The sequence below is a fragment of the Protopterus annectens genome, chromosome 4.part1, assembly GCF_019279795.1.
Source record: "Protopterus annectens isolate FY-2018-M chromosome 4.part1, PAN1.0, whole genome shotgun sequence".
In the NCBI taxonomy this organism is placed as follows: Eukaryota; Metazoa; Chordata; order Ceratodontiformes; family Protopteridae; genus Protopterus; species Protopterus annectens.
Window position 1 is genome coordinate 372541200 of NC_056734.1, and position 18176 is coordinate 372559375.

The following is an 18176-nucleotide window of genomic DNA, read 5'->3' on the forward strand; positions in this document are numbered from 1 at the left end:
TTTTTCTGGTTTTAGTTGTCATTTAAAGATAAGTTGAATAAGGCAAAATAATTTCATGGGTAAATATTTGAAATGTCAGGAGTAGCTTCAGAGAATCCCTGTATATGGAGAATGAATGACCAAAAAATATACTAGGTCAGAAATATCAGTTTGTAAGTGGATATTATTGTGGATGCTCCTTTGGTTCTCTCATTTGTGTGAGTTGCTCAATGCTGGTTTGGCCTATTCTATTAGACCCACCTGTCAGCTATCTCTGCTTGTCTGCCTTTTTTTCCTCCTTTAGCTCCTAGATTTGAGGTGAAACAATTTCTTAAAAGTGCCCTTAATATTAGACCTCATAGGAAGCCTGTTCCTCCTCCTTGGGATCGTAATTTTGTTTCGGAGAAGTTGGCTCAGGCTTCCTTTGAGCCTGCTGCTTCAGCTTGTAACATTGTTCCTAGAAGACTTCTTTTCTTTGTGCTTACTTCTGCTAGATGGGTGTCTGAGTTGCAGGCCCTTATAGCTTGTCCTCCTCTTTTGATTTTTCATGTGGACAGTGTGTCCTTGTGCACCAACAATTCTTCTGTGCTGAAGGTGGTTAATGAGCTGTCTCTTAATCAGTCTATTAATCTGCCTACTTTTTTCCCCTCTCTGCAAACTGACAGTGAGAGGATGCTGCATACTTTGGACATGCATACGCATCTTAGAGTTTATTTGGATATGACAAAGGCTGTCAGAAAATCTGATCAGTTATTTTTTTTTTATCCTAGATCTTTGGGGCTTGCTGTATCCAAACAGATTATTTCTTGGATTTCTAAGGTTATTTCCTTTTGTTACACTTTTCATGCCAAGAGCCTTCCTTTTTTCAATAACGGCTCATTATACTAAAGCTGGGGCTTCTGGTGCTTTTTTTCAGAGGCTTAGATACTAATTCTATTCATGAAGCAGCTACCTGGACTTCTATGCATACCATTACCAAGCACTACAAGTTGGATGATATCACTAGAGCTAGGGCTGGTTTTGCTAGTTAAGTTGTTCTTGTTTTATTTAGGGGGTTCTTCTGCCCCTTCCTCCTCCCTTGAGCTTTTGCACTCTCCCATGTAGTTGAGTCCTGCACCAGTGACTGTAAAGACATAGTATATTTGTGTAAAATCTTACCATAATGGTAGATGTCCTTGCCTTCACTGCTGCAGTATTCACTCCCTCCATCCCCCTAGTTCTTTACCTTCCTGTATGTACATATTACCTCTTGGGTTTCTTAGACTGGTGTTCCTCTTGGAGCAACCAGTTCTGTTTTTGGTAAGCCTGAACATCACCTTTATGCTCTACGTTATGCATGGTGGCATTCGGTATACCTTTTAAATTCAGAAGTCTTTGGGAGATTCTCAGGATATTGGGCTGCAGTGGCAGGGAATCACATATAGTTAATACTGCAGCAGTGAAGGCAAGGACATCTACTGTCATGGTAAGATTTTACACAACTGTTCTATTTGCTAGGCGTAGGTTTCCTGGCCGCCTGCAGGACTTGTCACATCCTCAGAAAAAAAGTGTCTATGAGGAATCAAAATCCTATCACCCACAGTGTCAGTTGAAGTGTGGACAGGTGAGAATGGATGAGATCCCATGTCTTGTGTGATTAGATCCACCCTGTGAGGTAACGTGATGATTGCCCCTGGCTAGATGAAGAAGAAGGAACCACTGCTGTTGTGGCCAAAAGGGAGTCACCAACACGATTTTGGGAGCATCCTGTTGAATTTTGAACAGGACTTTCAGAATGAGGGGGGGTGGTGTGTGTAAAGAAACATCCCATTCCAAGAGAATGACAGGGTGTCTACCTTCCATACCAGAGGGCTTGGACTCTGACACAAAACAGAAGTCTGTTCAGAGGGGAGGTAAAAAGATCCACTTGAGAAGTACCCCACTGGTGGATAATGTCCAGATATGCATTCCTGTGAAGCATCTATTTGTGGGACTGAGATAAGGACCTGCAAAGACCATCTACCACAATGCTCTGACCGTAAGGGATATAAACTTCATGAAGACTCACTTGACAGCAAGATCCCATACCAGAAGTGCCAACCGGCAAAGAAGATAACATCTCGTTCCTCCCTGTTTGTTGACATGCCACATCACTGTGGTATTGTCTGTGAATGCCTTGACAGGCCTTGGAGAAAAGAGAGACTGAAAGGCCTGAACAGCCATCAGAAGAGTTCTCTTCTCTTTGACATTGATGTGCTCGTTCTGCTGACAAGATGACCACACTCCCTGTACCTTTAGGGAGCCAAAAGTTGCCCCCATCTCATGTCTGAGGCATCTGTGAACAATTCCTGAGAGGGAAGGGGGGGGTGAAAAGGGATTCCTGGATGCAGAGACAACTGCTGAATCCACCAGAGAAGTTCCTGTCTGAGGCAAGGAAGAAGAGGAACTGCAAATTGTAGAAGATGAGCATTTTGAAGCCACACTGACTTCAGAAACCACTGAAACATTCTCGTATGAGCCTTGGTCAGAGGGAGCATTAGAATGGTGAATGCCATGAAACCCAGAACTCCCTGGCAGTAATGGAAGCCAGAGAAAGATGAGTGTGAAAGAAACAAATGAAAGTTAAGGCCTTTGGAGGGGGCAGTGATGCAAGGATTGGCACAGCCCAAGTCCTGCAACCCAAAAAAAACATGATCCTGAGAAGGAGTTAGAGAAGACTTTTTGAAATTTATAGTGAACACCAGCCTGTGAAGAAGGGATACAGCAAAATGAAGACTTTGCAAAAGGGTCTTTGGAGAGGATGCTGGAATCAACGGGTCATCCAAGTAAGGAAATATTTGGATTCCTTGACGTCTCCAAAAGCAATCATAGGAGCAAGGCATTTGGTGAACACCCTTGGGGCAGTAGAAAGGGCAAAGTAGAAAACTCGAGAACTGAAAATTCCAGGAAACAGAGAAATGCAAAAACTTCCTGAAAAGAGGATGGATTGAAATATGGAGATAAGCATCCTTAAGATCCAGAGACAACATATAGGCCTGAAGGAGCAAGAGCGGAAACAGAATCTGAAGGGACAACATCTGAAAGGATGGTACCTTTAGAAAAGTGTTTAGATGAGAGAGATCTAGAATAGGTCTCCAAGTGCCTTCTTTTCTGGGCACTAGAAACAGTCGGGAGTAGAACCCTTTCCTCCTTTGGGACACAGGCATCTCTTGAATAGTACCCTGAGAAAAGAGATCTTGAATAACCTCAAGTAAAAAGCAAAAATGTTCGTGAGGATGCTGAGGAATGTCCATAAACACAGGATGGGATTTCCACACCATGTAGTATCCTTGATGAATGATCTACAGAACCCAAGAATCCTAAGTGATCTGAAGCCAAACCGGAAGAGAAAGAGTAATGTGACTGGGAAGGGACAGATAGTCACACAGTGTCTGGTTTGTCCAGAAAGGAAGGCTTCAGAGTCTCCAAAAATTGAGTAACCTTAGAAGGAGTCCGTTTGTCACTCTTCTTACCTTTAGTAGAAGGACGTAATTACCTATGAACAAAGGCAGGCTTAGCGGAGTAGTTTCTCTGAAATTTAAGCACAAGAGAAACACACATGTTTAATCTCATATCCTCAAAGGACTTAAACCATCAGCAGCTTCCCCAACCAAAGGTTTAGAATCTAGAGGAGCATCCATCAACTTAGCTTTAATATCATCAGGTAGAGGTTGAAGGCTAAGCCACAAATACCTCCTCATAACTGAACCAAAAACAGCAGCCCTAGAAGAGGCATCCACCACATTATAATTGCATTTAATAGAATGATGAATGACTTGAGAGGCAGTCACTCGCAAAGAAAGAACAGAAGATTTAGCCTCAGAGTCTAGAAAATCAGAAATAAGTTGACAGGCCTGCGAAACAAGAGTCAACACATACCTAGACGTATGGGTCTGATAATTAATGCAGAAGTGTAAACCTTTTTGCCCAGGTTGTCCATAGTTCTGCTGTCCTTGTCAGAAGGCAGTAACTTGGGCAAAGGAAGCAATTGAGACAGCTTATCAGAGACTATGGACAGTACCGAAGGGTCAGCAGCAGGACATTTATATAAAAAAGAACAATCCTCAGGAACCCTATAAAACCTGTCAGGCTTCTTGGGAGTGAGGAGGAGATCAGGTGTCTGAGAGGTATTGGAGAAAGCATCCAGTAAAACAGCCAATACAGGAGGAATAGTCAGAGGTTTAGGAGAGTCCAACTGCAACATTTTATAATACCTTTTATGGATATCAGAGACCTGAGTACAATCCCACTTAAAAAAAAATCCATCATCCTAGAGAGTGTGTCCCCAAAGGAAATTTCCTCCAAAGGAACATCAGGACTAATAGATTCCTCTTTCTCCAATCCATAGTCCAAAGGAGAAGGGATTCATCAGCAGACTCCAACTCATCCTTAGAAGAATCCTGATCTCTAGACCTTTTAAGAGGAGTAGAGGACCAGGGTGGAGCAGGAGCTGAAACTCCATGAGGAGGTTTTAAGGACATTAAGGCAGAAAATAACCCCTGAGTAAAAGCCTGCCACTCACTTTGTGGATCCGCAGAAGCAACGTGTTTATTTTTTTGTTCCTTTTTTAAGGGAATGTCCTGGGAAGACTCAGATCCAGGACGACAGTCAAGAACCATAGCAGGAACTTCTTCCCCAACTAGAAACCGAGGAACTCCCCTAAGAAAAAATCAATCATGGTTCCCTCTGAACGTCCAAGATGGACGCCTCTTCAGATGTGCTGCCAGCCCGGATTCTCACCAGTCTCAAACAAGGTAGCAGCATAGGAATCCAACAGTCACAGTCCAAGTTCAGTTCTGCATAGAGATGGGAAAACACCAATCCATTTAGGAGCTTGCTATTTTTTTTTAAATGACAAGCTTTCTTACCTACATAAGGTGAATGCTATCTTATATAAACCAAGAGGAGACTGAGATGCACAAACACATTTACAAAGGAAGAAGTGTCATTCTGCTTTAAAAACTCATGAAAATAACATTGAAAGTTAAGAGACAAAAGTAGGTAATTATGACAATTATTTTTGCTGATGTATGCTGTTTATGAAAACACTTGGAAATTTGTTGGTGCTAATTTCCTTACTGAAAGCATAGGAAAGTACGTTGAAAGGTTGTTAGTAGCAAGTCAGTCTGCTAACTGATAGCATAATGAAAGCTTATGTGCATGCTAAGATAACTTAATTAACCAACTGTACAAGAAAGTATCCTGGGTGCATTCTGTGTTTTAAAATCCGTTAACCAAAAATATGGAACAAGTCCTGAAAGTTTGTCAGAATATTCTGATGACTGTAAATAGATGCAAGTATTTGTAAACTGTATGTAGAAGGAGATCATGCCTGTTAAACCTGGTGGACCTCTTCGAGATGGCCACTAAGACCCATGAGGGTAAATCTGTGCATACAGCCTATATAGATTTGGCCAAGGATTTTGACACTATCCCCCACTCAGGCATAATTGACAAGCTCACCCAGCTACATATCAACCCGTATATCATTAGATGGGTTACTAACTGGCTCACTGAGAGAACCCATATAGTCAAAATAGTGGAATCCACTTCCAGCAGCAGACCTGTAACCAGTGATGTTCCATAGAGATCAGTCCTGGGACCTCTGTTGTTTGGAATCTATTTCTCCAAAATGTAAGCTAAAACTAAAGGTCTGTGGCTAGCAAAGTTTGCTGATGACTGCAAACTGGGAGTGGTCACTGAATCTCCAAACAGTGTCAACATCCCACAAGAGGGTCTTACACAAACAAATGATTGGTGTTAAAGTCATGGCCTCAAACACAATTCATAAAAAATGTATTATCATCCCTTTCAGTAAGACTAATGTTCCTGCTAACTACCACATCAAGAACAACACCTTAAGTGCACACTCAGTGGTGAGAGACCTGAGCACACAGGTTGACAACAACCTTACTTTAAATCACCATGTCTCCACAGTGGTAAGAAGGGCATTTTATATTGCTCATCTTATAAGTAAGGGCATTGCCCCCAGAAAAAAAGTTATAACCTCCCTGTACACTTCCCTCATCAGGCCAATAATTGAGTACAATGCCCCTTTTGGTATATATCTTTCCAAGCACCTGCAGCAATTAGAGAGACCACAAAGGTTCCTCACAAGAAAAATTCAAGGTCTTCAGCGTTTGTCATATGAGGATTGTATGAAATTATTGTCACATTATTCTGTTTCATACAGACTGCTCAGAGGTAAGCTCTGCCTTGCATATAAGGCCATCTTTGATCCTGCTTTATTGGAAATGCTGCATATCCGTAAGTCAAATGGCGCATGGGTTACTCACTCTAATGGCCTTAGCCTGGTATGTGACATTAATTGAACCTGCTGGAGGGACAGATTTGTCTCCCAGATGTTACCAGACCATTGGAACAGATTCCCACTTGATGTTAAGCAGAGCACCTCTTTGGCCCTCTGCAAATGCAATCTGGATGATTGAATGGGTAACCGTCTAAGTTCACCCCAAGGGTACCACCTATGTCCCCCTCGGACTTGGGTGATAGATGCTGATCGTGAAAATAAGGGTAAAACTTGGCTAGGCTTGTAAAGACCCTAGGGTCATTAGCCTAGCAACCTCCTATGATTGTATGATTTTGAGCTAACCATATCTTCTAGGGAGGTTCTGTCTCCCTGGCCAGATTCACAGACACTTGGTCTCACTACTTGAATCTAGGTTAAACCATGGGGTTGCAACCTCTTCAGTAGTGGATCCAGCTCTAAAACTGAGTTTGAGAGTGATCTACAAACCAATCCCTTTATATGTTATCTTATACTACTATCTATATTTCTTAAGTAGAAAACAACCAAGAAGGAAATGAAGACATCTCCTCAAAGGGAAGAGCTGTTCCTATGGTACTTAATCTCCCTTTTCTAGATAGCAGATATTGGGTACTTCTAATACTGGGTCACTAGTAAAGTAGATGTCAATAGTACTACATTATAACATACTAGTTCTCCATCTCCTTTTTATACAGTACTTAACTTAAACATTTAAATGAACAAAATATCAAAATGCTAATACCTGACATTAATCCTGGACCTTGAGATGTTTTTTCCACAGCGGAAGGTAACGATTCGTCCCTTTGGGACATACTTTATTGTGATATTAGGCATATGAGATATTGTTGCTGGAGTTGCCCATTGAGAGTCTGTAAATATAAGAAAATGAAATAGTTGAGTCTTTATTTCCACAGCAATCATTTTTACTTCTATTCATAGCATCCTTTTGTCGTGTTTCAAAAGAAACGGTCAGTTACGATACTCTGTACCATACAACAGCACAAAAGAAAGCAGCTTGGCATTGGACTACATAAAGGTAAAATCAGAAAACGTAGACACATTTACTTAGTTTTCATATATAATACCTCGTTCTCCTGCATCCTTGACTTTCCTGGTTCCATTGACTGGCCATATACACCAGCTCTGCCTCCTAATTTATTCAGCACTTAGTATAGTATTTGCATAGGGGGTTTATTGGATGGTATGGATACCGGGCCCCACATTCATACCTTCATGCATTCCAAGCAAGGGCTTTCAAAAAGCAGAGGATAGTTCAGAGACTACTACATGATAGAGCAAAATCCTTAAAAGGTAAGACACCTTTGATCATTATAAGTAAAAAACTAAGAGCTCTCATAAAATCATCCAAGGCAAATTTTGAGAGAAAAATTGCAAAGGACTCTAAAGACAATCATAAGGCCTTCTTTAGCTATGTTAGAAACCTGGGAGGAAATTCCCAGATATGCTCAGAATTAGTTCAAAATGATGTGAAAATTACTGAACCTACAGACATTGCCAACATATTGGCTGACAGGTTCAGTGCAAACTTCTCCCCCCCCTCCCCCCCCCCCAAAAGGAGAGATATCTATACCAGAGGATTGTAGCCCCCCAAACATCTTTAACGCCCAGGTGAGAACTCTCTCCAAGGTGAAAAACACAGCATCCATGGGACCGGATGGTGTCCCCGGCTGTGTGCTCCACGAACTCAACGAGGAATTAAACCTGCAGTTAGGACAGCTGTTTAATCTTAGCCTCACCTCAGGATACGTACCCAAGGAGTGGCGCACGGCAACTGTGGTCCCACTTCACAAAGGCTGTGCCTCCACCGACCCTGGAAATTACCGTCCCATCAGCTTGACAAGCCTGATCTGCAAAGCCATGGAGAGGATCATAATGGAACTCATAAATAAAGACATAGGAAGCTTGCAGACTTTGGATCCAACCCAGTTTGGCTTTGTCAAAGGCAGATCATGCCTATTAAACTTGGTTGACCTTTTCGAAACAGTCACCAAGGCCATTGATGAGGGAAAGGCAGTCCATACAGCCTACCTCGACCTGGCAAAGGCCCTCGACACAATACCCCACTCAGGTATCATTGAAAAACTCAGCAGCTTAAATGTAAACCCTTACATCACAAGATGGGTTGCAAACTGGCTAAGTGACAGAACCCACAGGGTCAGAGGTGCTGGAGCCATGTCAGACTCAAAACCTGTCACAAGTGGTGTCCCACAGGGCTCAGTCCTGGGCCCACTCTTGTTCGGCATCTACTTTTCTGAAGTACAAGCAAATACAGGAGGGTTATGGCTGACAAAGTTCGCAGATGACTGCAAACTGGGCGCCATAGTCGAAAACACATCTGACACAGATATCCTTCAGAAGGGTCTCACAGAAATGGATAACTGGTGCCAGAGCCATGGCCTAAAGTTAAACGCCAAGAAATGCATAGTCATACCCTTCGGGAAAAACAAGGTTACCCCTAGCTACCATATAGGTGGCAATCCACTGAGCACAGAAGAAGTGATCAGGGATCTGGGGACCCAGGTTTACAGTAACCTTTCGTTTGACACTCACGTTGCTAAAGTAGTTAGGAAGACTTTCTACTTTGCCCACCTGATCATGAAGGGATTCACATCTAGATCAAGGGAGGTCTTCGTCCCCCTGTACTCATCACTCATCAGACCAATGATTGAGTACAATGCCCCATTCAGAATGTATCTGACCCGACACCTTCAGCAGCTGGAAAGGCCCCAAAAGTTCCTCACCAAAAGGATAAAGGGTCTCAAAAATATGTCTTATGCTGCCCGACTGAAAGAACTGCGGCTCTATTCAGTCACTTACCGATTGCTCAGAGGTGACCTGTGCTTGACATACAAGGCCATGTCAAACCCAGAATTGATGAACATGCTTCACCTCAAAAAATCTAGATCCCTCAGAACTACAAGGGCGGGAGACTTAAACCTTGACACGGTTATTAATAGGACGTGCTGGAGGGACAGATTCATCACCCCAGAGACTCCCTATGCTGTGGAATAAAATCCCGGTACATGTGAGGCAGAGCACCTCGCTGGCCTTGTTCAAGAGAAATCTTGACCAATGGATGGGAGATCGCAGATATACCCCAGGGATTACCTCAGTGTCACTGCTTGACAGAGGCACAGCAAAATAATGGGCATAGTTTTTCTTCAAACTAAAGGGGTGGTGAAAGCCACAAATCTCTGAGCTAGGCTTATAAATGCCCTTGGGCAGATAGCCTAGTATGAACCTATGAACTATAGCAAAACACACAGATCACCTCTGAGGAGACTGTAAGATACTGAGAAGAGGCACTATTGCTGAAGCTTTCCTGATTTGCTGAGGTTTTTCAGCTGTTAATTTTCTTGGTAAGGACTCTTTGAACCTTTTCTAACTGGACACGGTGGTTGGTTAGGTGACTACACAAGAGAACTTTATATTCTATAAATGGGTAGATTAGGGAGGTATGTATGAGAATAATAACTTCCACTGAACATCAAGTTAACCCTGTGAGTATCAAACATAGTACCCAGTAGCCATGCAGACACATGATTGAACACGAGCCCATCAGTGACCATTGTAGCCATCTCCTTAACTTTATTTTTGTTGCATGACCCTTGACACAGTTAACTGAGGCCACTTTCTTACCAAAGGACACAGTACTTAAATGTTAGGCCATCATTTGTACACCAGGTTTGATTGTTGTCCAAACTGTTCTGTGGGGAAGAGGCATTTATTTGGAAAGGAGGATGCATCCCAGTCTACAATCATCAAAAAACTTGGTAAGTTATTTATTATAATCTACCTGCGCAACTGCAAAGAAAATGAATGTGAAAGAGGTGTGTACCAAGAAGTGACCTGTTGTACCTCACTGGTAACTTCTGCAGGATTAGAGAACTGGCCATCTCCTCTAATTCACTGTGTTCTGCACAGTAACTAATTTTCAGTTCAGTGAGTTATGTATCCAGTGACTTTTATCTCACTGAGTTTGATTATGATCCTTGAATGGATGATGATATGGAATACTTTGACAATATTATGGCATACTACATGTAGGATAAAGTTCTCCTCTAGTCTAAAAAAGTGACAGGATGCATAGGGCCAAACCTGTGATTTATAAAGCCATGCTGCTCCTTATCAACAAAGGAGAGATTGCAAGTGTAATTCTTTGCCAGATCCATGCTGACTGTCTTTATTTGCACAGAATACAGACAAGAGTAATAGGTAGATAGTTACTGAGTCCAATGCGGAGTCCTCAGTTGTAAATTAGCACCACTTCTGCTTGATGCCTCATGTCAGAGACAGAACCTCTGGTGAAAGATTTATTAATTATGATATATATATATATATATATATATATATATATATATATATATATATATAATACAGAGAGAGAGAGATAGAGTATGCCAGGTTATGCCTTATAGCACAAATCAAACTCCTAGCTATATCACTGAAACTGACCTTATATTTTGAGTTTGTAAAGGGCTACCTCAGTAAAGTCGAGTTATGTGTAGTGAATGCTTGTGGGTGCAGCTGTTGATCTGGAATAATTGTTCCTGTCAGAAGGGTTAAGCATTATTAGTTGAAGATGTACATAGTTTTACATGTTTGTTTTAAGTTAATAGATTATGGAGATGTGTGTTTTTTGAGGGTTTTCATTAAAACAAAAAAAAAAAAAATTGTAAAATGTGACATAGTTTCAAATGGAGATGACAAAACCATATACAGGATCAACTTGCCAAGCATTAGTGGGAGCATGTAATACAAATGCTGGAAATGGATATTTGAGAAACCTGTCGTATCTGGTGGGTGGGAATGGTGATCTGTTGTCATGATGGCTACACTAAACTTATTGTTTTGGAATATGAATGGAATCTCAAGTATGGCTGGAAAGATGGACGTGTTAAATTGTACTGAGGGGTGCAGAGTGTGGGTGGCAGTGTTATAGGAGACACATTGGAAAGAGGTGAGCATTTGGATTTGATTGGAAAAGGATTTTGGGATGGATATTCAGCAGAATATCAGGAATGGAGAAAAAGGGGAGTGCTTTTGGTAATTGCTACAGTAGTTCCATTTGTGACAGAAGAGGAAGGAAGACATGGTAGTGGCGTGATGTTGACAAGGGAGGAGGAATATGCTGGAATGTATTTGTATTCCACCTAAGATTGCGATTATATTAATTATGGACGAAATAATTAACTTTCAGCAGAAGAATACGACTAGAACTTGATCTGCAGCAATGAGAATGTGTCTGGAGAACCTGAAAGGGGAAGAAGTAACAGGAGAGGGTACATTTCTAATGAAATTTATAAAAATATTTGGTATGGAAAATGTGAATTTAGTAGCAGGATCTCATGGAGAATTTGCATATTATGCCTCAGGGTGCAGTGGCTGGGCTAGACTAGACAGAAGTTGTATTTCACAGGAACATGTGGGTTTGGTTGGGACCTTCAACACATATCCAATAACTATTTCAGATCATGCATCAGTAACAACTAAATAAAAATGTAGGGTAATGAAATATAAGATTCTGGTGCTTCCCTTTTGTACCTATTAAAAGGAGAGAAATTTAAGGAATTGATAGTGGAAATTATTTTTGAGTTAAGGAAGATGTACATTTCTTCAGATGTTACAGCTAGTGAGGCAGATACATTGAAGGTGGTGTTTTAAAATAAAGTAGAAATAAAAGAAAAGGAGATATGGTTAAGAAGTAAGAATTATGTAGAGGGGCTAATAACGGTTCAAGTGTTGCAGAATAAGGGGAATCTCAGAGAAGAACAAGTGCAACAGCAGAGCACTAAAGAGAAAATAAGGGAGTGTCTGGATAATATGCATGAGTTTAGAAAGGTCAAATGATTTTATAATCACTCCACAGCACAAACATTCTTAGCACAGTAATGTAGGCAGTAGAAAGGCTTGTTGACAAATTAAGGGCGCCTATAACAAGAAAAATAACCGGAGATCTTGAAGAGGTATTAGAGATGTTTCCAAAAATTTACAAACATTTATATAAAGCAGAGGAATGTGAAAATCAAGAAAAAGGAGAAGTGGAAATATTTATGGAAGACTTAAGTATGCCAAGGTTAGAGGTAGATGAGGCTCAACAATTAACGGTTAAGATAGGAGGAGATGAGAACAATGATGATGTATGACTAATCTCAAGGAAAGTCTCCAGGAAAAGATGGTATTCCTATGGAAGTTGGAGAAAAAAGTGATAAATGTCTGGAAGGTTTTGTTTAACAGTATTTTAAAAGGGAAGGGAAGCACCATCATGGAAGAAAGCTGTGGTAGCTGTAATACCTAAACACAATAAAGACCATCAGACCCAGCTTCATATAGGCCCTTTCAATTTTAAACCATAATTATAAAGTGTTTGTCTACAATAGATAAAATGGCAAATGTTTTGACAAAACTGATAGATATGGATCAGTATGGTTTAGGGGAGGGGAGGCAAACATTTGACAACATTAATAGAACAGTGATGATCCAGATGGAAGGCAGAATGTAAGAAAATACCACTGTTTTTGGTGGGTCTTGATGCAGAGAAAGCATTTGACAGAGTAAGCTGGGATTTTATGAGTAGGGCAATGGTGGCATTTGCATTTCCTGATAAAATAATAGGGTTAATTAGGAGGATATATGAGGGATTGGTGGCAAAAATTAAAGTGAGGGGGTTCCCCTCTGATAACTTGTGTGTGAATAGAGGAACCAGGTGTCCTATTTCCCTTTTGCTATTTGTGTTGTATTGGCAAAGAAAATAAGAGAGTCAGAAATTAAAGAACATAATTGGTATGGTAATCAAGAAAAGTTGGCAGATATTTATGGGGGAACACGATAAAATTAAGTATTTAGGAGTATTGGTTAAAAGGATTCTGTTATGGCAGCTATGGATATGTGGGAAGAGACTAATCAAAAGATTATACAAAAAATATGAAAGTGGAAGCTCATTTATGGATAGGGATAGCAGGATCCTGGCAGTGAAAATGCTTTTAATCCCTTTAGTTTTATGTTTAGGCCAGGCATATTCTTATCAACTAGTGGAGAAGTTGTGGACAGTAGTTAATAAAAAGTTGAAGGATTTTATCTGAGAGGGGAAGCGGGCAAGGGTCAAGTGGGATAAGTTGCTCCTTCCAATAGAACAAGGAGGTTTGATTGCCTGATTTGAAGGGATATTTTAAGAGTTTCACAGTTAAAGCTAATATACAGAACACACGCAGAAAGCGATAATTCAAAGTGGAAAGATATGATGAAGCGGAGGGGGGGTTTCAAGAAATAAGGAGAGAGGGATTTTGGATGCAGATCCTTAAGTAGAATAATAACAGTCATACCGCTCCTGGGGTCTGAATGGAGAGATGATAAATCAGCAAGCAAAGGAGAGCAGTATTGCTGAAATTGAATTCATCCTCAAGTCTTGGTGAGTACCTTCATGAGGTGGACCCTGTTTTTCCACAAAATCTCACCAAGATGACACTGATATATACAAACTGTATTTTATATATCATGGACAGAAGTATGTCAAAAAAGATAGCTGGGTGCATAAGACCAAGGATAAAAAACTGCCCAATCCTGATAGGTGAACTGGTGCCAGGAATGGAAGAAATGTAATACTCAAGATATGGAAGTATTCCTACAATGGGGCCAGGCTACACCCAAGGGGAGGATGGTCATGGCCCCCCTATTTTAGAAGGCAGTAGCAGTCCACAGAAATCTCAAAAACTAAGCCAAAGAAGAGCCATAAAGATGATATAGTGGACTATTGAGGATAAGAAATATATTATGCATTATTATTATGCAAAAAGCCCAGAATTTCCATACACAAGATATACAAAAAGATTGAGAGAAATTAGAGGAAAGAAAAATACTTCCACAAGAAAAACTGTCTGAAGCTTCAAATAAAAATGTGTTTGTTAATACAACAGATGTTTAAAAAACATTATATAGACCAAGAAACTTTGATCTGTTTGGAAAAAGAAGCATCTGAGGAAGTGCAAAAATATAAACAACAAAACCTAGAGATTTTTGAAAAGTATATAAAAAAATATGGACATGGGAAAAAGAGATTTGATATGGTGCAATATTTATGCAAATTCGAAAACCAAATTAATCAATACAAAAAAGGCAGCCCAAAGATATTCAAAGAGAAATAGAGGCAAAGGCATCCAGATATAGAAAATTTCACAAAAAACTAATATCACAAAGCGGGAATGCAGAAAAGATTACTAAAGTAGAAGTTAAACAATAGAAGTTGAAGTTATGGAATGCCTACAAAGTAAAGGAATTGGTGTAGAAGGTCTAACACAGGTTACATCGCAACATGATGGAATGAGTCCCCGAGGTAAGGAGAAACAGAAAGAAGGTCAGGAGACATCTGGAGAAGAAATATGGACATGGGAAAGAAAAAGAGATTTAATATGGTGTAATATTTATGCAAAGAAGAAAGCAAAACTAATCAATACAAGAAGAGCATCACCAAAGATATTTGAAATGAAATACAGCCAAAGGAATCCAGATGTGGAAAACTTTACAATACAAAAAAAATAAGAGAAAGAGGAAAAGCAGAAAAGAAGATTTGTAATGGAGAAGTTAAAGAAATAAAAACTGAGGTTATTGATTAACTTTAATAGAGATAGACATGTTAAGATTCATGAAAGAAATAGAGTGCAGAAGGTCAATAAAACCCCAAAAGTTAGAAGTTTGATAAAACAAATGAACACAGTAATTAGAACTTTCCATAGAGATCCATGTGCTATAACAGAAGTAAACAGGATATATTACTGTGCAGCTAAATTAATAGATAAAATTCTACCACAAGAACATAGGGTAATAAGGGAAAGGAAAGGGAGAAATCGAATACCATTATGGAAGTATCAAACATAGAAAACTATAAAACAGTTAAGACAAGAAGTGTCACTGTTAGAAGAGTATAGAAGAGGGAACAGATCAACAAAAATACTCGGAAAGATAGACGTGATAAAAGCAATGTGCAATATTATAACGGATCAGGATTTATCATGCACTATCGCAAATAAACTAAAAATAGCACAAGCAGAAAAACTTGGAAGATACTCAGATAAATATAAAGGAAAAGTGCAAAATAAGCAATTTATTGATGACTCAAAGTTTTATAGAGAATTGGGAAACAAGGTAAAAGGAATTGAAAGACCACCAAAAAAAAAAGAATAGATGCATTTTGGAGAAGTATTTAAGAAGATTCTGTAGAACATAAAAATGCTAAATGGATAGAAGTGAAAGAATAAGAAGTTCAAAGATACAGGATATGAAATGGGATGAAGTACTAGCCAGAGAGATTGAAACAAACTTGAGAAAGGCCTTTGGTAATTGGAAAACCCCAAGTACAGATGTAGTACCTAACTTCTGGTTAAAAGTATTAACATCTTTCCATGAAGATGTACCCATGAGTAAGAACTATTTATATGTGCACCCTGAACAGACACCAACCTGGCTAACAGGAAAAACTATGCTCCTTCTTAAGAGTGAACCTGCAAGCTACCATAAAAATTATAGACCAATAACTTGCATTCAGACAAAGTGTAAACTATACACTGGAACTGATGCTGACACAGGTTATACTCATTAGATGAAAACTCAATTATGGTAATAGAACAAAAGGGCAATAAAAGAAAGTCATATGGAATAAAGGATCATTTGTTAGTCATAGTGGAGAACTGTAGAAAGGGGAAGAATCTAAGTATGGCATGGATTGACTACAAAAAAGCATTTGACAGTATCCCACATTCATGGATAAAAGAGCGCTTAAAAATCTATAAGATACACCCTACACTGATAAACTACATCACAGCAACCATGAAACAGTGGCAAACCACTTTGCAGTTAAGCCATGTTAAAGGACAAATTATTATTCTAGGGATAAAAATCCAAAGGGGGATATTCTAGTGTGACTGTCACTGTTGCTTTTTTGCCTTTCCCTTAACCCATTAAGCTGTCTGCTTAACAGATTAGGTCATGGCTATAATTTGGCTCCCACAAAGCAACAAAGTGTAAAGACTTCTCATCTTCTCTTTGTTGATTATTTAAAACTGTATAGCTCATCAGATGAGGAACTGAAAGCACAACTGCAAGTATTTAAAACTTTTTCAGATGATAGAAGAATGTCATTTGGTCTTGATGAATGTGCATAAACAACCTTTAAAGCAGGAAAGGTGCAGCACCAAGAAAACAGTTTTGGACAAGAATGTGATATAAAAGAACTTGAGCAAGAGGGAGTGTATAAATACTTGGGAATTGATGAAGGCTCACAATAAAACATGAACAAATGCGAATAAAATTTACAAAATAATATTTTAGAAGACTTAAATTAATCCTGAAAAGAATCCAAGAGTAAAAATCACTCCCCACAGAGTAAACGCTCTTAGCACACACAATCCTGATAAACATGTAAACCAAATGACCCAGTGCAAGAGCGAAACAAGGCTGCAGATGGAACAGTTGGAATGTGTGATTATATGGTCTGAGGAAGCCTTCTAGGTGAAAGCGCTTACCATGTTTGTTCTGGCCAATAAACTTATTTTATGAGTTTTTCTGCTGCTGCATCTTTGTATTGCTTGTTGAATACATATGCCTCACTGAACTGCTTTGTACATTTGAATGCTTTATACCATCTGCAGCCTTGTTTCGCTCTTGCACTGGGTCATTTGGTTTATACATTAATCCTGAAAACAGCATTGACATCTAGGAACAAAATTCAAGCTATAAACCAATTTGCTCTTCCTGTCCTAACTTACGGTTTTGGAGTGATTGACTGGCCCCAAAAGATGTTGGATAGATTAGACAGGAAAATAAGAAGAATGCTTCATGGCCATCAAATGATTTATAAAAATCAGTGCATACCAAGATTATATATTCCCCGTTCCGGTATGAGCCTACTTGAAATTGATTACATGTTTAGATCTGCAGTTGTGGGACTACATACATATCTGCTGACCTCACAAGCCCCAAATATACTGAAAGTTTTGAAACATAAGGAGAATAAATCTAAGATTACTTCCCTTCTTAGTCTAGCAGAAGCATGTCAGCGTCAAATGGGAATGGAAAGCAAACCAGAAGTACATAAAAATGAGGCAGCAACTGAATGTGCCAAAAAACAAAGAATATAAGGTGAAGGATCAGATAAAAAGTGAGAAATGTGGAAAATACATAAATATAGCTGCAAGTATAGAAAACACCTGGAACAACCTCATGTTGTTGATGATCGAATGCAGGAATGGTAAAGGAGAGGCAATTTCAAACCAAGATGAAAGGTTAATATTGGCGGACCAAGATAATGGGCTAAGTACGCGCTGGTTTACAAAGCACATTGAACATGTGGGAGAAACAGACAAGTGTAGGTTTTGTAAAACAGAATTGGAAACAGTCATACACCTTGTTGCTGGTTGTGATATACTAATGGCAGAAGGACTGTATACTGAAAGGCATAGTAATGTGGCAAGACTTGCACTGTAATTGTGCAAACATTATAATATTGAAGTAGCTGAAAAACACTGAAAAAATAAGCCACAAAGCATCATAGAAAATGAAGTCTACATCATATGGGATCACCCATTACCAACAGTTCAAAAGATAGACGCAAGAAAACCAGATATAGTAGTCCATGAAAAGAAGACAAAAGTAGCATTGATCATTGAAATTGCTACACCCAGTGACTACAGTGTCTCACGTACAGAGAGACACAAAGTCATAAAAGTTGCAGGCAGAAATGAGAGCAATGTGGAAGAAAGATATCTAGACAGTTCCAACAGTAGTAGGAGCAACGTCTCTTATAAAAAAGATCTACAATAATATTTAGATATGTCAGTACATGTAATTCCATACGAATTGCAGAAGGAGTAATTGCTGG

At 39.5% G+C, this 18176-nt stretch overlaps 1 protein-coding gene across 1 annotated transcript in view; it reads right to left on the minus strand.

The window, feature by feature from the left end:
* Positions 1-18176, minus strand: part of LOC122800869 (matrix metalloproteinase-23-like) — a 419258-nt gene that overhangs the window by 123433 nt on the left and 277649 nt on the right. Inside the window, exon 5 of the mRNA XM_044070194.1 lies at positions 7029-7155. Within this exon, the coding sequence (XP_043926129.1) occupies positions 7029-7155 (127 nt within the window). The remainder of the gene's footprint in view (positions 1-7028; positions 7156-18176) is intronic.